Source organism: Zalophus californianus, chromosome 3, assembly GCF_009762305.2.
Source record: "Zalophus californianus isolate mZalCal1 chromosome 3, mZalCal1.pri.v2, whole genome shotgun sequence".
Lineage (NCBI taxonomy): Eukaryota > Metazoa > Chordata > Mammalia > Carnivora > Otariidae > Zalophus > Zalophus californianus.
In genome coordinates, this window is record NC_045597.1 from 3,844,658 (window position 1) to 3,869,625 (window position 24,968).

General features: G+C 43.2%; 1 protein-coding gene across 1 annotated transcript in view; it reads right to left on the minus strand.

Moving 5' to 3' along the window:
- MYO16 (myosin XVI) overlaps positions 1–24,968 on the minus strand; it is a 475,554-nt gene that overhangs the window by 153,011 nt on the left and 297,575 nt on the right. The window contains exons 22-23 of the mRNA XM_027590435.2: positions 24,388–24,540; positions 19,920–20,120 (exon numbers count right to left, since the gene is read on the minus strand). Of these exons, the coding sequence (XP_027446236.2) occupies positions 19,920–20,120; positions 24,388–24,540 (354 nt within the window). The remainder of the gene's footprint in view (positions 1–19,919; positions 20,121–24,387; positions 24,541–24,968) is intronic.

Below are 24,968 nucleotides of genomic sequence, written 5' to 3' on the forward strand. Positions count from 1 at the left end.
CTCGCCTGCCCAGAAAACTCACTAAACCAGGTAGGAGGATTCCATCATGTCTGGGGAAGAAGGCGTGATTTCAGTTGAAGAAATTCAATGGTCTCTTTATTGAAAGAGTCCTTTTGGATCATTTAAACAGTTCGTCTTTAAAACGAAGAAAACATGGGGTGCCTGGCTGGCTCAGTCGGTAGAGCACGAGACTCTTGATCTCGCGGTTGTGAGTTTGAGCCCCATGCTGGGTGCAGAGAGTACTTAAAATAAAATATTGGGGGAAAAATGAAGAAAACATGATTCTGAGTTAAAAACATAGACACACACACCACACACACACACACACACAAATTGGACTACCTGAATTTCTCTAAAAACATTCCTAGTCTGTCTTTGCCTCTATTATGGCCTCATTTTGTAATGGCCATTCCTAATCCCACAGTAAAATTCCTGCCATACCTTGAGCGCAGTGACTACAAATTGTTCAACTCCTTCTCCCTGCAGCAACTAGCAGAACGCCTGTCCATTGGCACATTTGATAAATATTTGGTGAAATGAACAAAAAGATTTTGATATATTATGACCAAACACCACGAAACATTGTGCCATCCATTTCTTTAAAGCTTGTGCTGATGAGTCTTTCATTATCACAAGATCATGCTTTGGATCTTGTGCTTTTTGGATCATGCTTTGGAAAGTTCTCATGAATGGCACCTGTACTGGGCGACATGGAGAAAAAGCTAAAGGTCTCCCACTGAAACTCAAGTCCAGAACTTCCTCGTGGGAGAATCCTGCTGGTCAAGTCACCTAGGAACCAGCATCTCGCACACACATCCAAGGGCAAATGCTCAACTAGGGCAGTTTGATGCTTGTAGGAAGCACGACGTTTAGCACACGTTTCTACTTTATCAAATTAACAAATCTTGAAGCATGCGAGCTTAATTATTTCTGTGATAATGGGCAAACCACGATAGTGCTCTCTCATGTGTTAAATAGTCTGAAGGTCACTCCGAGTCTGAGAGCTTCTGACCTTACTCGTAAGATATGGATGACCACAGTATTGACAGGATTTGAGTTCATAGCTCAACACAAGTTTTAGACACTGCCCACAACAGTTGGTGATTGTATCATAATATAATAATGCAAATGACTGAGAATGTGTTACATAAAATTGGCATTAGTGGAAAGTTAACACATGGTTCCAAAGAATTTTTTTTTCCTGGCCCCAACTCTGGAATGAAGTATTTCCTCAAGAAGTCCTTGCATACTTGAGGGGAAAATCAAAATGAGAGACGCCTCCCCACCAGACCCTAAAAGGTACACAGCAGCACATTATTGGTGGGCCAGTCAATGTTTATGGTTTTCAGTGGGTGGAGCTGAGAAATACACACACATACCAAACACCTATGTGAGGGTTTTTAATTATTTTTTCATTTTAAAGATAAAATACAATCTGATTCCAAATTTGGTCTTTTAACCATGACAATTTCTTCAAGCCGATGAAGTTTAACATTGGCCTTGTCAAAGGCAATTTGAGAATCTAAATAAATGATATCCACTCATGTCCATTTATTACGTCTATATATAACCTGCTACCACCACCTTAAAATATTTCTGAATGGGGGCGCCCGGGTGGCTCAGTCATTGGGCATCTGGCTTCGGCTCTGGTCATGGTCCCAGGGTCCTGGGATCGAGTCCCACATCGGGCTCCCTGCTCAGCGGGAGGCCTGCTTCTCCCTCTCCCTCTCCCCCTGCTTGTGTTCCCTCTCTCCTGTCTTTCTCTCTGTCAAAAAAAAAAAAAAAAAATCTTAAAAAAACAATTTCTGAATTAAGCTTTTGATTTTGAGATCATTGCAGATTCACCTGCAGTTGTAAGAAATAACACAGCATCCTGTGGGCCCTTTACCCAGTTCCCTCCAATGGTAATGTCCTGCAGAACAACCACAACCAGAGTATTGACATTAATTCAATGAAGATGCAGGACATTCACCTGAGCGCACAGATCCCACATGCCACTAAGTATGGACACACTCACCTCCCTGAAATCACTTGAACCAATTGGGAAGAGTCTGCTTCTGGCCTCTTTACTCTGTTCCATGGATCTACGTGTCTATCCCCTCACCTCTGTCTTGATTACTGAAGCTTTATAAGAAGACATTAAATTAAATGGATGAATTCTTCCCACATTATTCTTTATAAAAACTGTTTTGGGCCCCTGGGTGGCTCAGTCAGTTAAGTGTTTGACTCTTGGTTTTGGCTCAGGTCATGATCTCAGGGTCGTGAGAGCAAGCCCTGTGTCGGGCTCTGTGCTCAGCGGGGAGTCTGCTTGAGATTCTCTGTTTCCCTCTGCCCTCATACTCCCCCCAAAAATAAATAAATCTCTAAAAAAATTGTTTTAACTATTCTAATTTATTCACTATTCCATATAAATTTTAGAGCAATGTTGTCTATCAATAGCTCTATATCTAAACAAATTTTTGCTATGATTTTGATAGGAATTGCATTAAACCTGAGTGGCATTTTGGGGAGAAGTATTACAATGCTGACTGTCAGCGAGACTATTGACCATGCTGTGTTCTAACCCATGAACATGACATGTCTCCTATGCAGCTCTTTGCTTGCTTTCCTCATGGCTTTGCGGGTTTCAGCATATAGATCCTCCACATGGTTTGTTAGATTTATACCCATCCGCATTTTTTAGGAGCGATTGTACATGTTATTATATGTTTAATTTTGGTGCCCTTTACTAGTATATAGAAATACAGTTGATTATTTTACATTTATGTTGTGTCCTGTAACCTTGCTGAACTCACTTATTAGTTCTGTGAGGCTTTTTCTTCCTTTTTCCTTTCTTTTTTAGTAAATTCCTTGGGATTTTACACATAGAAAATCACACCATCTACAAAAGGACTGATTTATTTCTTCCTTTCCAATATATCTGCCTTTTATTTCATTTCTTATCTTACTGTACTTGCTAGAACTTCCAGCATTATGTTTAATAACAATGGTGAGAACAGACATCCTTGCCTTCTTTCTGATCTTAGGAGCAAAACACTCAGTCTTTCACCATTAAATATTATGTTAGCTGTAGGATTTCTGTAGATGCTCTTTATCACATTGAGGATGTCTCCTCTAACCCTATTTTTCTGAGTGTTTTTATCATGAATGAATGTTGAATTTATCAAATGCTTTCTCTGCATCAATTGATATGATCATGCAATTTTTTTTCTTGTTTAGCCTGTTAACATGGTAGATGAATCTTGACTGATTTTCAAATTATTGTACCAGCTTTGCATTTCCAGAAGAAAAAAAACCAAATTATCCATGGTGGATAATTCCTTTTACATATTGTGAAATTATAGTTGCTAAAAATAAAAGTTTTCTTGCATCTTCATTCATGAGGGATACTGATCTTCAGTTCTGTGTGTGTGTGTGTGTGTGTGTGTGTGTGTGTGTGTGTGTGTGTGTGTACTGTGTCTGGTTTTCATACTGGGTAATACTAGCTTCATAAAATGAGTTGAGAAGCATGCTCCCCTCCATTTCCTAGATAAAATTTTGTAAGTTTAATGTTAATTTTCTTTTAAACATTTGGTAGAATTCTCCAGTGAAACCACTGGGGACTGGAACTTTCCTTTTGGGGAGATTTAAATTTTAAGTTCATTTCCTTGATGGTTATAGAGATATTCAGTGATGTATTTCATTGGGTAAATTGAGGTAGTTTGTGTTTTTTGAGGAGCTGGTCCATTTCCTTTCCGCTGTTGTTTGGGACAGCTGATTACTGTATCCCTCGCCATCTTTTTGGTGTCTGCACGGTCTGCGGTGAAACTCTGTTTTATTCCTGATAGACTGCAGTTTGTGTCTTTTCTCTTCTTTGTCATTCTTTCTACAGGTTTGACATTTTCTGGTTATCTTCAAATAACCAGGCCTTTGTTTCACTGATTTTCTCTACTTTTTTCAATTTTATTGATTTCTGTTCTTGTTGCTGCCTTCTGTTTGCTTGCTTTGGTTTTATTTTGCTCTCCTTTTTCCAGGTTCTTGAGGTTAGGTGTGTAGATTGTCGACTGAGACCTTCCTCTTTTCTAACGTGTGCCCTTAGTGATGTACATTTTCCTCTCCGCACTGTTTTAGATGTGTCTAACAAATTCAACATGTACTATTTTCATTTTCATTTGAGTCAACATATCTTTTTAATTACCTTGAGACTTCCTTTTTGATCCATGGAATACACAGAAGGGCACTGTTTAGTTTCCAAGTATTTGGAAAACCGCCTGCTCTCTTTCCGGTATTGATTTTTAGTTTGGTTGCATTGTGGGAGGTAAACCCACTCTATAGAATTCCAATCTTTCTGAACTTCTTTAGTTTTGATTTATGGTCCAGCACGTGGTCTTTCCTGATACATGTTCTGCTGGGACTCAAGAAGCCTGCATACTCTACTTTCATCGGTTTAAGTGTTCTAGTGAGTAGGTCCTGCTGGTTAGCGGTGTTGTGGAGTTCTACTCTATCCTTGTGGAGATCGCTATAGGTGTCCTGTCGCGTGTCCAGAGCAGGGTGTCAACGTCTCCAGCATAAACTTCTGTTTCAGCTGGCTTCCTCTGATGCCACCTGGCAGGACAAGGGAGGCACGGCCTCATTGCTGCCACGTGGGAGAAGCCAGGCTCCCCCACTCACCACCTCTGACAGAGAAGAGGGCCCTCTCGTCATTGCTGGGCAGAGAGGTGTTCTGGTCTCCTGCACCCCCCGTCACATCTTCCAGGCTGTGGGGTGAGCAGGTGGAAGGGGCTGGCATGCGTCTTCATGGCTTACCACACGGCTGCCACTGAGGGGGTGTGGGAAGAGGGGGACTGTGGCCAGGTTACCTCTGGGGGGAGTGGCCAAAGTCCCAGCCCCCCACTAGGCCTCCTCTGACATCCTCTGCTGGAGCGGGGAGGTGGGGGTACAATACAAATTCAGAAACTTAGCACAGAAATCTGAAATAGGCCTATCCATTTCAAAATTGCACGCCCTAAGAGGAAAACTATTTTAATAAGTGTAACTAAGAGGTTGTGTTTGGTTTTGCTTTAAAAAAAAATGATAGAAAACAAGGTGGCCCCAGCTAAAAAATATAATCTAGACTAAAATAACACACGTTTACTTTTTTATCCAAAAAGAACACAAGAATGTGAAGTTAATTTCGAGAAAAAGATGGAATGGGAAAGCACGAAGTCAACAAGCACTCCCGTCGGATCTCTGACAAATCTTCACCTACAGAACAATGTGCACAGGTTCCTTCCACACGGGGCACGTTTCCACTCCGCCCTCCTCCTCACTTCCTGCCCCTCCGTGGCCCAGCGCCTCCCTTGGCGTCCATCTTGCCTCCCCGTTCAGCAAACTTCCCAGACCCTCCAGCTGCCAGGGCCCAGTCTGCTCTGCAGGCCCGGCGCTCAGGCAGGGCCGGACACCGCCTGAGCTCCGGCTTCAACCAGCCGCGGCGCCTGGCCGTAAACCCGTCGAGATACTGTGCCTTCTCGTCTCCAGGACATGGGAGGTCACGTCAGCCTCTCTCTCTCCACCTCGGCCTGTCTGCCTCTCTCGAGGGGATTCTGGACGTCAGTGAACAAGGTGGTGAGCACTCGGCTCTGCACCCTACCTGCTTTCCTCGTCAACGCCCCATACCCGCTTCTAATGCTCGCCTCCGCCTTCTTCTCCGACCTGTTCCAGAACTTTGTTAGAGCGCTGATGTGAGGACTCACCACGGCCTCTAGGTCCTCGCTTTTGAGGCTGCCAACAGGGCCGCCGGTCCTGTAGCTGTCAGAATCCCATGTCACACTCCAAAGGAACTGCTTCCAAACAGAGCGAGTGTCCCAGGAGGAGAAAGCCACCCGAAGCTCGCTGCCATCTCCACCTGGGCCTCCTTGCCATCTGGACCTCGCCGACAGCAACGGCCTCTAGGAGGCAGAGGGCGCAACGGCCGCGTAGAAGAGAAACTACAGAAGCTGCAGAACTCAGGGGGACCAACGCCCCTGGTTCTCGGGCATTCAAAGGGAGGTGAGCCTCAAAGCCTAGTGGAACGCACACAGAACTTTCTATGGAAGGGAAACAGCCTAGGAGAGACTCAATGTACCCTAGAAATCGCGCATGGCTTTGTGAGTCTGTGCCCTCAGGGGCACAGAGCCAGGTCCGTCCTGTCAGCCACGCCCCCGAGGAGGAGGGACTGACGGAAGGGTGCTGTGGGCGCGGCGGGAAGCGGGGAGGCCTTTCTCCATCACTCAGGTCAGCTCTCTCGCTGCCCTGCCTTGCCTGTCCTTGCTGGTTTAGTATTTGGGGGTGAAAGGAGAAAAACATGAAAGCAGCAAAAGATAAAGGCCAGTCTATACTTTCAACTCCTCCCCCCCCCCCCCCCCGGCTTTACATAACTGGACCTCAGGCTTTATTTTTTTTTGCCTCCTAAGGACTAGAAGATAGGATTCATGTGTTAAGTGGCAACGTCCTTCATGCATGTAATGGAGACATTTATATGCATACAGCCCAATACCAATGTTTAAGGAAGCCATCTACGTATTCAAAGATTCATTTGGAATGAGTCTGTTCAATGAAAAGACTCCAAAGGAAACAGCATTTTGCTTGTGTTTCAGCAGTTACCAAGATTCATAGATTCATGCAAATGCTTCAGCCTGGGGGTCCGAGGAGGAGGAGGAGGGCAGGTGAACCAGGGATGGGGGGGGTGTGCTGTTTTCCCGCAAGTCCTTGCTGTTAACACTCCGAGACCGCAGTACACACAATCAAAAGATAGGTTAGGTTACATAGACTATATATGTAAAAGGGAGAATCAAGCTTTCCCCATGGCTATGAATCACACTTTATCAAGCTGCCTCGTTTCCTGTGTCCACAAAGAAAAGTTATGAAATGCCAACCGCACATGCATATTCTCCTCCTCCCTGAAGGCTGTCCAGCTCGGGCTTGGTTGCTCACCAAGGAAAGAGAAGCCTTTCACTCTGAGTTGAGAGCAAGAGCGGTTGGCTTACAGCCCTTTGATAAGGAAGGCGCTGAGGTCGCGGAGCTGGGCTCTGTGTGCTCTTTACACCTGCAGTGCAGCTCCCCCTGCAGGTGCCGGGCCAGGCAAGGCTGTGAAATGTGTGCTCACCTGAGTGCCTACTGGGTGCTAATACCTTAATACCTTCAGTGTTTCTGAAAACAGGCTTCACCGATTACCTACAGGAGAGGATTCTCTGGGGCTTAATACACATGCACACACTTTGGACTTCCCCGGCCCTCTTTAATCATCATTTATGGGAGTGGAACCAAGGAACCTGCATCTCTAACTCGCTCCCCAGTTGATCCTGGTGCACATGCAAGGATGAGAAGCGCGGCTCCAGGTACCAGCAGCGCAGGCTGCTCTGTGAACTCCGTCCTCCCCTGGGATGCTGGCGGCGAGCAACGGAGCCCAGCCACGGGGTTTGCCGAGGAATGTTTGATGTAGTGTCATGATGGGAGGAGATACTGGCGTAGCTAAAAATCGCTGATAAGTTTAAGATGAGACGACACTATAATTATACTCATTGCCAACTTTTTCCTTAGGAGAGTCAGCATTTCTAAAAAGCTGTTCAGAAAGGGTTTTCAAATATTTTTACCTGAGACAGTGGCAAGAGAACCCGGTACTTTTTTAACAACTCTGCTTGCTGGGGTACCCTGCATAAGCCATAAACAGCGCTGGCAGTCTGGGGACAGAAAATGAATAAAAGTGTGCTGCGGCAGAAGGGAAATGCACCCAGGGCTATAACAAAGACTTCTGATTCTAGTGTCCACCCGCCAACCGAAAACCCACTTACGGGACGTGGACTGTGACCATTAGCTGTGGGCATGACATCATCGGCTTCTCTGGAAGCCGGTTTCTTGTTTATTCAAGGTAAAGTGCCCTGAGGTCAGTTCCCACTAAAGTCTGGTGACTTTGCCAGCACAGCCCGCAATACAGAACATTATTTTAAGGGAACGGGAGCAGGCTATGTACGAACACGGTAAACGGGCATGGGTGGATATCATCCACTTAGACTTTCGAACTACCTCTGATGTAGCTAGTAGCCAAGGTTACTAAATATCACCGTCGTTTTGAGGACACTGTCAGGGTTCAAAGACTACATCCGGAAAAAAAAAAAAAACCAAGGAAAATAGCTAGGGCAAGTCTTTTTATAATCTTTTATATTTTACAGACACCTTACAAAATACACTACATGTGTATTTATAAAATTGGGAAAACAATAAAAATAATAAAGTAACAATTACTCCTTTTCTCAGAGATAGCCAGTATTAACCTATGTATCGTCTATCAAATCCATCCTTGTCTAAACACGCCCTTTTAAAAACATAAGGCCCGGCCGCACATTGTGCTCAGTAACGTCCCGTCCCATCTGCACACTGCCCCTTGTCTGCCCGGCGGCGCTCAGACCCAGCCCTCCAGCGGGGCTGTGGCAGGGACCACGGGCCGAAGGCTGGAGGGTAGGACCCTTGGAGACTCTTTTCCTCCCCAGCACATGGGTTCCATTCCCGCCCCAGAGCTACCTCCTGTTCCCTTCTTTTCTCCAGCCTCCGAGGAGGTGAGTGCGTCCACTGGGACACGTCTCTGGGTCACCTCAGTGTCTCCTGTCTGTCTCCTCAGCTTCTCCTGTGGAACCCATCGCTGTACTCCTTCCCCCTCCTTGAGAATCTGGCACAGCTTTCTTTCCAGACTGCATCCTGACTGACCTCCAGCATTCCCAGTGGCTGGCTTTGTCTACTGCTGTCTCAGTGCTGACGGCTCAGATGCTCCCACCTGCTTGCAGCTCAGGAAAGGACAGGGAGAGACACCGTGCTCATCACTGTGCAAAACACCTGAAGAAAGAGAAGGAAGCTCTTGAAGGCGAAGAGGAAAGAAAGCAAAGAGAGTGACGCGGGGCCTGGAAGGGGCTGATGGAGGGCAGCAGACAAAGCGACGAGAACCCATCATTCTAGAAAGAGCAAGTGTGATAGGAGAGCTCATCCAGGCCCACAAAATGACTCACGTGGAGTGAGCAGAATGGGTCTCGGCACACGGGCAGGGATGCAGAGCCTCACGGGCCAGAGGAGAAAGGCATGAGAACAAGCAGGGCACCGCAGTGTAGGCTGGAAACACCAATGTGACAACTCTCGATCTTACTCCGGGCGGAATCGGAGAAGGACCTGAGTGCCAAACCACAGTGCAATTTCCCCCCCTGGGGGGCGGGGAGGCCTTTTATGGCCTCACTCAGAGATTCACTCCTTAGACTGCAAGTGCCTTAATTTCCCTTTGTTCTCACTCTTACGGAGCTTATCTAGAGTCCGTCCACGCTACAGACGCTGCATTAGGACGAGGGGGTTTTCAACAGCACGCACGTTCTACCTCATACGGCAGTAAGTTGAGGATAAACCGAATTGTTAACTATATTATCACACAAACAATGTGTTTCTAATATGGAAATTTGTATTTCCATACAGATGAAGTGCTAAAAGTTAGAGTTTCTGTAAGGAAGCTACCTTCATTGACAATTCAGGCATTTTAGGATCTCCCAGATGATAGCAGGGAGAGCTTTCCTGAGTTTCTGCAGCACGGGTATTTGAAGTGTGTGTGTGTGTGTTTACTTTATCTATCTACTGTAATTGATTCCTATATCCATGTCTACCTCTATGGGTCTATTGCTCTTGTACTTAGTTCGAGGACACAGCAGTTGCTTTATAAAGCATGCAAATATGGCCATAAATCCTTTTCCACAACTTCTCCCTACTGTCTCCTAAGCTAACTGGGAGGGGGCTTCATGGGACCCCTCTCATACGCTGACATTGCCCCACCACTTAGGGAGACATTGCAAGCCGGTGTTTAACTCCACCGAGAAGCACAAAATCCGAAGCAGGCAGGCGAGGGGGGATGGGGGCACAGGAATAGTGCTGCAGTGGGTTGGACTCTCCTTGTCAGCTCCTGAAAGTGGAGAGCACAGGGCATATAAGGTTTTTGATGACATACAAAGGCCATGGTGAAGTTCCCTTATGTGGTCCCCAAGCCCGAGTTCGGTGACATCCTGGCCGACAGGACGGGAGCAGGGACTGTGGCAGGAACAGAGCCCAGCACAGAGAGTCTGTGTGATGAACCCCAGCAACCAGGGCCATGGGGGGCAGCCAGCCCGGAGGGTCCGCACGACCCCGGCAGGGGCAGAGTGTCTCGGGGACACACGAGAGCAGCCTGGCAGAGCGAGCCCTAAGCGCTGAAAGGCATTGTTTGTGGGAAACCGCTGAGATGCTGTGAGACCACGCAGCTCAAGAAAAGAGAGAAAGCAGGACTGCTGAGGCCACTGAACAGACAGCATCCTCTGCGGTGGAAGCAGGAGGGGCCTCGCCTTTCAGTTAAGTTTGTAATGACGATTATTAACAAGGACTAGAAGTTCTTCGTTACGGAACTGAGTCTGTGAGTGCCAATGAAAGCAAATGAAGGACGTCCTATTACTGGACAGAGACCAGAAATATCACTGGAGCTGCCTGGATTTTTATCTGGTTCCAAGGAAAGGACTGTCTCTGCTGAACATATTTTAAAAAGCAGTGTGAGCCAAAAATAAAATTGAATCTGATTACATCCCCCGAGTTGCTTGTTCAACTCCCAGGTACATGAAGAACAAGAGTGTGAAAATGATCTGGAAGATCTGGTCTTTAGAAGGGAAAGGGACGTTTATTCTTCTACCGGGGAGACAGAGGTTGGTGGCAAAATTGGTTAAAAGAGCGGTTTATGAGCAGCTGATAAGGACAGGAGCCACCACGGCTGCGAGCCTGTCCGTAACTAACAAGTGCAATAAGGTTAATCGCCTGTAACTTTGAGCAGTTACCGGAGAAACGAAAAGATCAACGGAGCAGAGACAGTTCATACACTTTTAAGTAAAACCGCTCATTCATTCCTTAACTGGTAACTAGAGCCTCTTCGGCCAGCCGACGTCAGGAGCCGCGAGTGAGGGGCCGTGAACTAGGGTCCCGGGGCAGGAAGGGAGCATTCGGATTCAGGAGTAAGGAGGGGAGAGGGGGGCTGGTATTTGGCAATTAACTGGGTTTCTGATTTTACCATGAATTGAAAAGTGGGACAAATACGGGAAATCAGTTTCACTGCTTTACTTTTTTGAAGTGAGTTGAGAGGGAGAGAGAGAGAGAGCGTGGGAGGTGGTTTGGGAATTGAGTGCAGTTCGCTTCTGGATCTGCTGAGCTGAAGATGCCAGCCAAGGAGAGATCTTAACAAGCACATATGCAGGCGTGAAGCCCACAGGCAAATAGACTGGAGTTTCGGGACTCATGTCATGCAGAAAAGGGAATCTTGAGGGTATATAAAGTCCTAGCAGGAGACATAAAATACTCTCCTGGGAAACACTGATATTTATGGAAGGGAAGTAAATTCACTTATTAGTCGAATTCATAATCCCTTTCACGTGATGCAAAATATGATCTCTAGAAAAGAGGTGGCTGGGATTACCAGGTGATAAAAACTCAAAAACTTTGGACTATCCTCTTGAATATAAGACATCACATCGGAATGTATGTAAAGATTGGATTTTAGGAAAAGAAATGAAAGATTGTTTTCAGGCAAATACAAATGGGTCTGATAATTTTTCATGCGTGGTTTCGGCTTTCTATCTGAGGTTTGCTAAAAAGAGTCTCAATTTCATGTGTAGTGGTAAACTGATCTCTCTATAGCCATCAATATTTATAGGTAGAGCCTTCTACTTTTTACTTTTCCATTAAGTGATTCTATCTAACAGTATTGCTTGCTTTCATTCTCATTCACTTTATGTTATAAATACTAATAAACAAAGAAAGTTAGGAGCACACAGTATTATGGTTAAGGGTCCTTATCTAGCATCTGAATGTAGACATTGCCTTGAAATTTCCATATCTGAAATTAATGAATATGTCTCATTGGTTCCTTTTAAGGAAAAAAAAAAAAACAATCAACTAACAATAAGATGTCAATATTCTAGGAAACCTAAAGTTCCTTATTTACAACTTTCTGTCGGTCCATGAAGATAACAGAACCTATTAAATCCCCAAAGAAACAGTAAGATTCCCTGAATGAGAGCCTGCATTTTCTCTTCCAAATGAAACCCTGGATAAGGAAACATTTATCAGGTCTCTTAGAGAAATTTACACCAGAGGCAAAATTGATAAGAGCAACGGAGCACCGGGGGCCTTGTGGACTTAATTTTTATTTTTCCAGGAGTCTGCCCAAGAGGTGAGCAAATACAGATGTAAATTAAGCTCACTTTGTGTGGGTCAAGATATCTTTGTCAAATAACTTTTAATAGTATCCATTTGGCTTAGACCAGACAGATTTCATTGTTACATCTGGGGATTCTGCCTGGAGAAAAGAGAAATAAATGGAAGGCTCCCTATTGATTAGTTCATCTCCTTTTTCTTTTGATTTTAAAGGTTCATTTTCCGAGTCTTCTTGGGCACATCGTGTCTCCCACGGATCTCCAGGGTGAAGGCCAGTTGACAGGCTACAGAAGGCGTTCCTGGTGCAGGTGGATTTGGGAAATTGAACAGGCCACCATTACCCCTGCGTATGTGTAATGTAAATACATCTGAGGGGCAAAGAGGCTTGTTGTCATCAGTATGTCATCTGGAATCTACTGCAGTATCTCTACTTCTCAGATCTGAGTAACAGCCACCTTAACGGATAAATTTCAGACTTAATTTATCCAGTGACAGGGGCAGATCTTATTCAAGGAGAAGGAGAAAAAAAATCAGATGTTTCACAGACTGGCCACAAATCAGCAACATCATTCTTCCCCTACATGATTTCTATCAGCAATGTTTTAGTAACATGGTTCTCATAAAGGTCTGTGGAAATCAGCGACATGAACGCTAATGATCAAGGCCTGTCTGGGATTACAACATGCTCTGCGGGAACGGAAAAAGGAATCCTGATGAAAACAATCAAAATCCACCCACAGAAAGACACATCTACAAGCGGATTATATAAAGGCACTCTGCATTTTCAAACTGTCAGAAAATTACATCTCAGAATATATAGTATAGAAATTGCAGAGAATGCTTTCGTTTCCTTCAGGCAAACAATAATGGAAAGGATCTTCTAAAATCTGCACTAAAATTTCACACACCTCTTTGCTCCATTAAAATATTAGTCATAAAGCAAAATGGGAAAGAACATAATTTTTACAAAAATTCTCTTAGATCTAGGTAGAGCTACTTAACATGAAAACAACCTGTATATGCAGTGAAAAACATTAAGTAAGTTAAAACATTATCTAAATGTTTTCTCTTCTATTACAATTTTCACAGATAGAAAAAATATCTCTATTTCTGCACTTTCTGCTGAAGTTTTTCAAGCATGATAGGAAGAAAATACTACAACTTTGGTGGTTATGTTTTCCCTATCACCTGCTGAAGTGATATTAATTATGCTATGAGAAATAAAAATAAACATTCTAACATAACTTACAAAGCTTTCCTTCAGGCACTGAGCACATTAATAAGATATAAAAATTAACAAACCTATTTTTTAACTAATGAGGGACATTCTATCACTAACTTAATTTGAGCAAGTCAATTGGGCCCCTAATATTCTCGCCTGAAAATATAGCCAGTTGATAGATGATCCCCGAAATATTTTCTAGTCTTCAAAACTTGTTATTGATGAGTTCAAAATCCTGCCAAATACAGTGGTACTTCTTCATGGAGAGACCTTCAGCTATTGTTGGGGGAAATACGACTCATATTTGATGGACCATCTCAAAAGAATCATACATGCCTTGATTTCTTGCCCAATACGTGACCCTCAGAACAAGTTTATGAGGTTCACAATTATATTCTCCTGAACTGCAAACTTTATGGATGTGGAAACTGAGGGGTCAGTGTCCTCAACGTCCTGGTGATGGAGTCCCCATGGGCCCTGAAGAGGTTCTCTATCATAATACATGGATCCTGTGACTACAGACAACAAGCTCTTGAAGAATTTCACACATACTATGGTGGAGATGGGGAAATATGTGGTCCTCGAAATGGAAAGCGAAATACGGTATTGTGACCTACCACCCTGTGGTGGGTTCAGTAGTGTACCCTCAAATTTCATGTCCACCCAGAACCACAGAATGTGACCTTATTCGGAAATAAGATCTTTCAAAGATGTCACTATATAAGATGAGGTCAGGGTGGATAGGGTGGGCCCTAAATTCAATGCCTGATACCTTCAGAAAAGAGGAGGGGACAGAGAGCTGTGAAGACAGAGGCAGAGATCGGGAATTGTGTCTACAAGCCAAGCGATGTTGACGGCTGGCAACCACCAGAAGCCAGGGAGAAGCTTGGAACAGAGTTCTCTCAGACTCCGCTGAAGGAGCCAACCCTGCTGACACTTGATTTTGGATTCTGGTCTCTGGAAATGGGATAAATTTCTGCATTTCAAGCCACCCAGCATGTGGAACTTTGTTAAGTCTCCCCCAGGAGACTCGTGCATAGCTGTTCAATCTTTGGCGAACCACTGAACTTCACCAAGGCTGACTTAACTGGAAAACTGACATAGCAACGTTTATACACAAGGCCTCAGAAGCACTCTGTATGTCAGAAAATGCCACGCTAGCATCACCCATCGCTACTGATTAGGGAAGGGAGAGATGAGTGAAATGTAGATTAGGCCAAGAACCTGCTCCTAAGATGGATAAGGCCTGGAAGGACAGGAAAGGGGCATTTCAGGTGAAAACCACATGAGCAACAATACAGGTGGAGAAATGTTGGGGTCACTTTCAAATGAATCAAATGTGGTAAAGAAATTCCATAAAGTTATGAATTAAAACCACTCCCTTCTCTTCTAATCTGTGAATTTGAGCCAATGGACACGGGCATTGGTTCTGGGGGCTGCTGTGACAAATGACCACAAACCGGTTGGCTCAAACCAAGAGAAATTTGTTCTTTCACAGTTCTGGAGGCCAGATCTCTGACATCGGGCATCTTTACACTCCTGGAGGCTCTACAGGACATGCCCTCCTCCCTTTCCTAGCTTCCGGGGGTCCTGGAGCTTCCTGCCCTGGGGCCGCATCTCTCCTGTCCCTGCCTCCTTGCTTGTATGACCACCTTCTCTCTCCCATCTCTCTCTCTGCTTCCTTCTCAGAAGGATACTTGCCCTTGGATTTAGAGCTCCCCCAGATCATCCAGGGTGATCGCCTCACCTCGAGATCCTGGACTTCATTACATAAGCAAAGACCCCTTTTCCAAATAATATTCCATTGCCAGGGTCTAGGGATAAGCACATGGCCCTATCTTTTTGGGGGGCCACCATTCAGCTCACCGCAATATTAAGGGTTTGGGGAGAAAAGGAGGCCGAAACACAGACACATCATCTCAGGCAAGAACGATATCACCAGTTTGATTTGCATAAACCAGGCCGGTCATACAGGACACCCATCTGGGATCCAAAGAGAATCATTTTGTGTTAAAACAAATTATCGCCATAAACAACTTTCAGACAAAGACCTTATGAGCAGAAAACAAACGTCAGATAGGCAAGTATCATATATTTTATAACTATTACTTTGATCTGTATTTTCATTAATTTAATTTTTATTACTTCAGATAGCTTTAGTATCTCCTAATCTATTCACTTTTCTCACATTACAATTTAGGACCTTCAAAATGCTATTTCCTATTAGAGTTAGTTCAGAATCACCTTAATGGAAATTCAAATTTCCTGAGAGCCAATGTCTTTTTCCAAATCATAATTCTTCTTTCTTTCAAGATTCTTAATTTTAAAAGCCAATAAAATTAGACACACTTCTGGATTTAATGCATATCCATCATTTAAATCACCATTGGAAGTTTAAGACAATTCCTAAAACAGCTAATCCATATATGATTTAAAATTTGCTAAAACAAATAACAACAAAAAACCCCCCTCAGCCTTCTTTAATTCAGATCCATGCTCATTAACGAGACCCTTTTAATATTTCATGCATAGCCTCTTCCCATTTTCTTTAAAATATTTCTGTAATGGAGATTGGAAAACACACAAGGCTCCTATGAGTAATGAAAAATTCAAATGTGTTTAGGAAAGATCTTCAGCTATAATTTAAATAATGTTGCTTAAACATTTCTAAAAGGACCTAGGAGCCTCTGCTCCAAACAGGATTCAGAAGCATGGCGGGGTCTCGGAGTCAGAGCAGAAGAGTCCTTCCTGGCAGGCTGGATGTCAGTATCATCACCGGCCACAACGCTCATCCTTCCTGTGAGAGGTAAGTTTTCACTTGCGAAACCAGGTAACCCAGTCACAGAAGACCACATGGTGATCCGAGCGACACTCTAGCCCATCCATCTGGCCAAAGAAGAGGCCACAAAGAAACCCAAGAACCCCAGAGCTACTGAGCTCCTTCCCTGGGATCAGCTTTATCACCAAAGGGCCCTTCAGGAATGCTCATACTACTGTCCAAAATAGATCGTGCATGCTGTTTCTAAACCAATTAGCTCTTTGCTATGTCTCTTCATTTATAAAATGCAGAGTACGCTGCTTTCCTTGAAAATGCAGTAGCTCAAAATTAAATATATGTAGCTACATCTGATGATTAGAAAGGCATATGGCTTGACATATTGCCACAAATTACATATAATCTATACTGTAACATGTGAATGAGTCCTCAGGGAGTCCTTGGGCTAAGACTCATTAGATCTCAGTAAAATGAAAGATTTTTATAAAACCACAAAATTGACTCCAATTATGGAAAATCCTGCTTAAAACATAAAGGCACTTATACATAAAAATTCATAATTCCATGGGGTTTGGCTCTGTGGCAGCTAATCAATTGACTGGCTCTGCTCTGCTTTATTGGTATCAGAGCTCAGTGAAATAACTGTATTTATTCAAACCGTTCATTGTTTTTCCCCAAATTTAAAAAAATAAAAACACTTGAAATTGGAATTCTATTAAGTGGTTGTAGAATAATTTTTAAAAGTAAACATAAAATAATTAATAAACAAAATGTTATTCCAAAGCTTGGTCCCGTTCTGTTTAATGCAATTAGCACTTATTGAATAATCTGATACATCTCCAAGATTCAATACGAGGCGGGCCACGTATAGACGGACTTAAGATAGCTTCCATGAAACTCAGAGGAAAAGAGGAAAGTAGTTTTCCAAAATCACTACTTATGTCTTACCGTAATATTTCAGCTAAATCCTATAAATTAATAAATGCTCAATATGAAGAAAATATAGATTAAAAATTCAAATACAGGACTAGAAGTTTTGCTACCATTATAAAAAATGTTAAAGGCTAAATCTCTCATACGTAAAAGGTAGTTAATAACACTCTAGGAACGTGCGTGTGCGTGTGTGTGTGTATAAAATCTTGCCCTGAGGCCCTCTCCACGGCCATTCACCCCTCAGTCCTTCCCATGGCACCATGATACGACAACGTCTCCCCAGGGTGCTCCTGGACGATCTGTTCCACTCAGGTGTACCTCCTGCTGACCCCATTCCTCCTTCTTTTCTCTTGGTTTTCATGATTCAATTCCCTACTCCTTTTCTCCATCTTCTCCATGTTCTTCCTGAGGTAAATTACCAAGATACACACTTCCACAAATATGTCTATGTTTCTAAAAACAACCAACCTCTTTTATTTGTCACATCCTATTGAAGTTTCTACTAAAAACTTCGTATTCGAAACATCTACACTGAGTCTCCTTCCTTCCAGACTGCCTCTTCTCCAGGGTTCCTCTCGTGGTTGGCACTGGAACCATCCATCCACAGTGGGGAGAGAGAGACGCCGGCCATTTCAAGTTATGGCCCCTCCCCTGTTTGGGACATCCCATCAGCCAGCACGGCAGCCTCGTCTTCAGAACACCACCTCTGCGATCTTCTGCTATGGTCCAAAGGCAGTTCTCGCTTGAGTGTTCCCATAACCGCCTTCTTCTTTCCCCCAATCCATCCTCTACCGTGTCCTCTGTTTTCCTTACTTCATCCCCCACACTGTCTGAAAATATGTGGGGAGTTAACACCGTCGAGAGGACAAAGTCCTGAGTAGTACATGTATATTTATTCATGAATTGGTCCAAAAACAGTTTTTTTTAAAGACTTATCTCCAGCCAATCTCTAGAGACTTAACTGTACTTCTTGTACCGTTTCCCAAATGCAGGGTGGGTGGACATGGCAGAAGGGCCCACAGCACTCTCAGCAAAAGCCGCCTTCTTGCACTGCACACGTTAGAAGGTGGGAAAATTCCCAGGCTTCCTTGCAGCTAGCAACTGATTGTTCTTTAGCTTCTACCAGTCTGGCACTACTGCTCAAGATTCCGAAGGTAGGCGTGGTGGAGGCCGTGCTTCAGTTGCGTCTCCTGTGTGTCTCATAAGCATGTTATGATGATGCTGTCTTCTCTGGCAATGGAGACCTCCCGGCCTGGTCACTGGCTCACTGACTTCTCTGTGCTGACTACCAGTGGATGGGCACTTTCCTGGTGTCAGCAGTGGGTGGCGGGAACTGAGGGTCAGTACCTGGGGCAGCAGCTTCTCCATTTGGCTGGAAACCTCTGGATCAAAGACGAAGTCACAGTGATGTTGGAAGCCCCGTCCTGTGGTGTGGTTTCGAGTCATTCCTGAATGTTCAACTTAGAGTCTCCCGACAATTATTTTCCTATACCAAATTATTTTCCACTCGAACAGCGATAGTGGATTCTGCCCTAGGCAACGGAGTCCTGGGGGATGGACGTGCCATTCAAAGGTCCATGTCTCCACCAGAATGCTCCCTCCCTTTATCCTTACTGAGCTCTAACATCCCCAAAGGCCTGGGCCACATTTGACCTCCTCTAGAAAATATTTCTACACTTTCTCTGGGAGCCGAATGATTGCTTCCTTCTCCAGGGTAATACAGAACTTGGTTAACATTACCCATGTTATTATAAGCAAATTATATCATAATTATTTGATAATTTGCCTTTTCCTTATTTGTCGACAGTGAGATATGTGAGTGCAAGGAATTTGGTTTCTTCATCTTTGCTTCTCTAACGCTCTGGGTTTGGAATCTAGTAGAGTCTCAGTGAACAGGGACTGAAATGACCTGAAACACACTGACTGGAGGTTTCACCCTCTGAGAGGTAACTTCTGCTAAGCGCCAAATGGGGGAAACCCAGGGGCCACAAATTCATAGGCGGATGACAGTAACCATAGATGGGCCTGGATGGAAGGTAAATGGAATGTGGATTCGAGTATCAAAAAATGGATATGATGTGACCTTGTGAAGAGGACAAGGAGGGTACTCTAAGCTGGAGCAGGAGGAGTGGGAGCCCCCAGGGGTGTGGAATGCAGGAGACAGTGAGTGGATTAGAAAAGTCACCTGAAGAGAGGTTTTGGCTAAGGGGGTTGTGACACAGAAGTCATGGCTGAAATGAGTGGCATCAGCTCAGAGAGGCCTGGGATATCAGCCCAGAGCCTAAGGGGTGTGAGGTTTTGTAGACAAGTAAGGGGGCTCCTTGAAGGTGTTCAAGAAAGAAGCACCTTTTACTAAGCTGGTTAGGGAACTGAGAGAGGGTGGAGAGTAGCTCTCTTTACTCAGGTTGACATGCTGTAAGAAAAATAACTTAATACCAAAACTACACTGAGGGCAAGTAAAGTCAGAAGACGAATATCTGCTTGGATAACGAAGGGATCCCAAAGTTCAGAGCAGAGCTGTCTGTATTAAAACCAAGGCGCTTTTGCTCACATTATGTTATAATCTGGGGAACAGTACAGAAGGATCTGACCACCTGATTCATCACCCACATTCTGAAGATGCAAAGTCCTTCTCAGGTTATAATAAAAGAGCTTAGAAAAGTAAAAATGTGTGGGTTGTTCGCCCAACTTCCATTCATTGAAATAATAAACTCTAAAATGTCTAAAACTTGAAAGCTTGTCCTGAAGACATTTGGTCCCCTAGTGTACGTGCTATCTCATGCCGCTCTCTGCACTTACCCTTCCTGCGTAGTGCATGGTAGTGAACGCCGTACCCTGGTCTTTGAGTGCCATGTTCCCGTTCCCATCCTTCATGGGGGAATAGACCGCGTTTGTGTTTGACGCTTCGAGGAGACTCTGTAGCTTTTTGGGAAGATTTGGTTCCATTGACCAAATCATCTGACTTTCTTCATCCAATAAAGACAGAAATCCAGATGGCTTCTGAAAATCAAGAAAAGATAGTATTTTTCTTCTATTACTCAATTTGATGGTTTTGTTATTATTGTACATGTATGCTCATTTGTATTTTCATTATGTTCATATAAGCACTCAAAAAATGAATTAGTCTACTTTTAATACACGTCTATGTTTGCTCACTACTGTATCCCCAACACCCAGCAGAATTCTGATGCAATGTAGACCCCAAACAGTATCGGTTGATTAATAATTGATAATGAAAAAATCAATTAAAGAGTGTGTTTTAATGTCATTCAAACACCGGAGTTACTAAAAATTATATTCTCATCTCAAAAAGAAAACTAAACTTTCCAACTAAAGGAGAAGTGTAATTTTTCTTGATCTCTAACCCATATCGACCACTTCACAGTTATGATGGGTCAAGTAACTTCTCCAAAAACAGAACCTACAATCATTTGAGTCATAAAAATTGTAGAAAAACCCTATTCAGCAGGAAGTAGAAGTGACTATAATATTCCAATATTAAGACCTAGAAAAAATAAAGTTGGAAGTTATAACTTGTAAAATTCAAATTAGAAGTCTGATAGTTTATAGCTGTCAAAGACAGAAGCTAAAGTCATATATAAGCAACCACTTAAAATTAACCTCACATGAAGGAAAACGCTGCTTGAAAGAACTTCTCCATTTACCCTGACAGTTCGTTCCCCACACACAGAACATCACTGTGCCTGCGTGGTTTACACATCAGGTGAGTAACTCTGACCCACTGCTGTGCTGTTTATCTTTTCTTCCCTAGGAAAGTTCTTCTGTTGACATGTCAAATCTACCTTTAAAAATAGATTTGTATTATTTATTTACCTCATTCTGTCATATATCTGAATTCTTCACATCAACTCAAGTGTGCTTTTGGAAGTGTGAATACCATAAAATAATTCTTCTCAGGAAGTGAAGAGGTCTCTATTGGCCCCATAGCCATTCGGTTTGTATTTTGACCCAAGGTCACCAAACCAAACCACCACAGGCGTCTCATATTATTCATCTGGCCAACAGAAAGTTGTTTCTTTGTGGCTGACATGTTTTAGTTGTTTTAAGCCTTTTGGAGTTTCCTGCTCATGGTAAAGAAAATGCAAAGACTGTCTACATTTGTCTCAGAGCTCCAAATGTCGAGATCCTTCCAGTGCCACCCACAGAGAAGAAAGGCTGGAAGTGGCAGTCATGGGAAGGACCTATGCCTGGTGGGGGCTCACGTACCAGGGGGAGCCCTTCGGGAGACGTTTGGCAACTGAAGGACCGTCTCTGGAATAAGCAGATAGCCTCCCTGAGAAGGAAGGAGAAGAATGACTGATAAAGGGGGAAGGGGCACTAGGAAGGAATTGGGAAGGCCTGCAAGAAGCAAGTTGACCCATCTCAGCAAACGACCTAGGTCACTAACACCTCCGGGGACTTGTGTTACCAACACAGAAATATATCTGATAAGGGGATGTGGTGAAGGAAGTCCAATGTATGGTACATTCTCAGAGAACCAGGGACCCTATAAAGAGTCAGAGGTGAACAAAATAAAAGTATGGGTACACAAAATGGATGGAGAGAGGCCCTAAAAGAAAAATCAATGAGGAGTTGGCAGAGGACTGGTCTTGCCTGGGATTTGTTGAAAGATCAGATTCTTCATTTCAATGTATAGCATCCTATTTGCTGAAGAGTAAGATGTTGATCCACAAGATCAGCAGCTGCTTCTTTACCTGTGCATTTGAGCATCACACCATGACACTCCTCCATATACTGTTATACTTACCCCCCCCCCACACACATGTGAGCACACACAGGCACCAAGTGGAAGGGGGAATGGGCTAGTTAAGGATGTTACAAATGCATCCATGTTTTGGGGGCAGTGACAGACCTTTTTGGAGGCTAGAATTTAGAGCTCTAGTGGGTGTTTCAGTAACTCAAAGTCAAGGCCCCAAGTAGTATAAGGGAAGGGATCACTTCCAAAATAGCCCACAGCAAGATATATTTTTTTAATTCTACCAAATATTTTATTTTTTAAATTTTTTTAAAAATTCAATTAGCCAACATATAGTACATCATTAGTTTTTGACATAAGGTTCAGTGATCGATTAGTTGTGTATAGCACAAGGTATTTTTTTTATTATTTTTTTTAAAGATTTTATTTATTTGAGAGACAGAGAGAGAGAGAGAACGAGCAGTGGGGAGGGGCAGAGGGAGAGAGAGGGAGAAGCAGACTCCCTACTGACCGGGAAGCCCAACACGGGGCTCCATCCCAGGACCCGGAGATCATGACCTGAGCCGAAGGCAGACGCTTAACTGACTAAGCCACCCAGGCGCGCCAGCACAAGATATTTTTTTAAAGCATTACAATTTGGATTGTCTCCAAAAGTTTTAAAATTCATATGTATTATGTTTTTTGGATGTCTGATACAAAGCCATGAAAGAATGGTGGTAATCAAACTTATAGACTTGGAAACTTGGTGAAGTGTCTAAAGAAGAAAAATAGAACATGGAGAAGTCATAAAAAATGGCCTTCAATTCCCTCAGAAACGAGGGCTTGGGAGAGACTGAATTGTTCTACGAAATGTATGCCATTTCACCTTGACAACAGAAAGCACTGAGGACCGACAGGGTAACAAAATGCACTAGACACGTAGAGAGTCAGGTAAGAATCTGGATCCACCTCCTCTCTTCGTGGACATAAGACAAACACATGTTCACTGAAATATGGATGTGGCTTAAGCAAAAATCACAGATGTTTGTGAGCAGTAGAGGATTATGGGTACTAGGAAGGAAACAATAAGCTTCCTTTCTACTGTAGGGTATGCCTGCCTGGTACACAGACCTGCAGATTTGTAGGTAAACAACCAAGCTTCCCCCTATACTTGGTACATCTTTTCATTTTTATGGGTATCAAAGAGAAGTGGCAGTCAGAAATACCCACTCTCGTTTCCAACTCATACCGATGAGGGTCCTCTTATTGAAAGGAAATAATCCTCACTCCACGGTGAAATCTCAAGGATGGCCATCAAAGAGGTAGAAAGAATATCAAGGCCATCGAAGACACAGAAAGAACGTCATTCTGCTGGCTACCGGTTAGCAGTCGAGAACACAGCAGCAAGCAAGAATGAGGGCAGCGGGTGTCTGAGGCTTCCCATACACAGTTCACTATATATTGCTGTTGGTTTGAAGACATTTTTTTAAAGATTTTATTTATTTATTTGACAGAGACTCAGCGAGAGAGGGAACACAAGCAGGGGGAGTGGGAGAGGGAGAAGCAGGCTCCCCGCGGAGCAGGGAGCCGGATGCGGGGCCTCGATCCCAGGACCCCGAGATCATGACCTGAGCCGAAGGCAGACGCTTAACGACTGAGCCACCCAGGCGCCCCTGTTTGAAGACATTTTTAAGCCTCACATAGAGAAGTTATATGCCGTGTGTGTCATGATGAGGGAGAGGTTTCTGTAGGAAGAGGGCTTCTTCTGTCATTAAAATAAAGAAGGTTGACAAGTTGGTAAGAGGAACAAGAATATTTTACATACTAGGTAATTGTATAAAATAAATTTACAAGTCTACATTTATAGAAATAAAGGGTAGGAAATTACAGCCTATGTTCTCCAGTGGCTGAAACGTACCAGTTTTAAACAATGTTCAAGTGTTTTAGAGATATTATTGATAGATGTGTATCATGCCTTACTACGTTAGTACAGAGGGATTGCTGTTTGTTTGGTAGATTTTTGTTTTTATGATAGAGATATTGAGGCAAAGATTCTTGCTTATAAGGTAGAAATAATAAAGGTAAGGGTCGACACCAGCAGATGTCCTAAGATTATATGTACGTAAACATATTTTTCTGCCAATGTTTTTCCATATTTCAATTTAAAAACTTTGAAGATAAATTAAAAAGATCCTGTTGAATATGTTCTATGAGCTTGTTCGTCTTAGTATTGTTTTATAAAATATTAATTCTGTACATTGAGCATTTGTAACTATGCCAAAAGAAGAGTTTTATTGACATAACCAATGCTGAATATTTTTATAATAAAATGATCTGGTATTTCTGGTCCTTTCAATGAACTGATGATCCTTCAAATGCCCCTTCAGGAAGAGGGTAACTTGCACTCCCGAATCAACTCTGAACAAATAAATTTCCGAAAAAATTCTGAAAAGTAAATACAGTGAAGTCTCAGATATAAAGCCATCTCAAAATTAAGGCCCCTTGAAAGAAAATTCTTTGTCTTCAGTAGATTTAAATCCTGTAAAGTATCTAATTATATTATAGGAATACCTGGAAAAAAAAATCCAAAACTCCAGTCTGGTTACCAGGAGAATAAGTTGTTTCCATGGTAACTCCCTCTTGTACACATTCTGTTTGCTCGTGTAGAAAAAGCACTTCATTGATGTAGTGGTGCATCTTCTCATTGGTCATGTTGACACAAAGCTATTGCGGGTGAGAAAGAAAACAATTCACAGGGTAATTATGGCCACGCGGACCCACTCGTTATATGACCATTTTAGATCGGTGACATATTGACTCAAAACGTTCCACACCAATTAGTCTATTGAGATAAATAAAGCATTACAGTATTGCTTGAGAAGTGAAAGAAAAGAGTTTCACCTGATGCTGTTGACTTCATTTTGTCTGATTATTCGATTTAAAGTGAGTACGTTAAAAACAAGAAGTATAATTACAACATTAACTCACAAAGTTGGGGTTTAGAATATAGTTGAGTATTTATAAAACATTTCCAAAAGGCAATTATATCTGGGCTTAGTCAACAACTGAGGATAAAAGGTGGGTTTACCATGAAAGCCCAGAGACAGAAGAAACGTGTCCTGCCTCCTCACTTGTGTTATGTATCCATGATG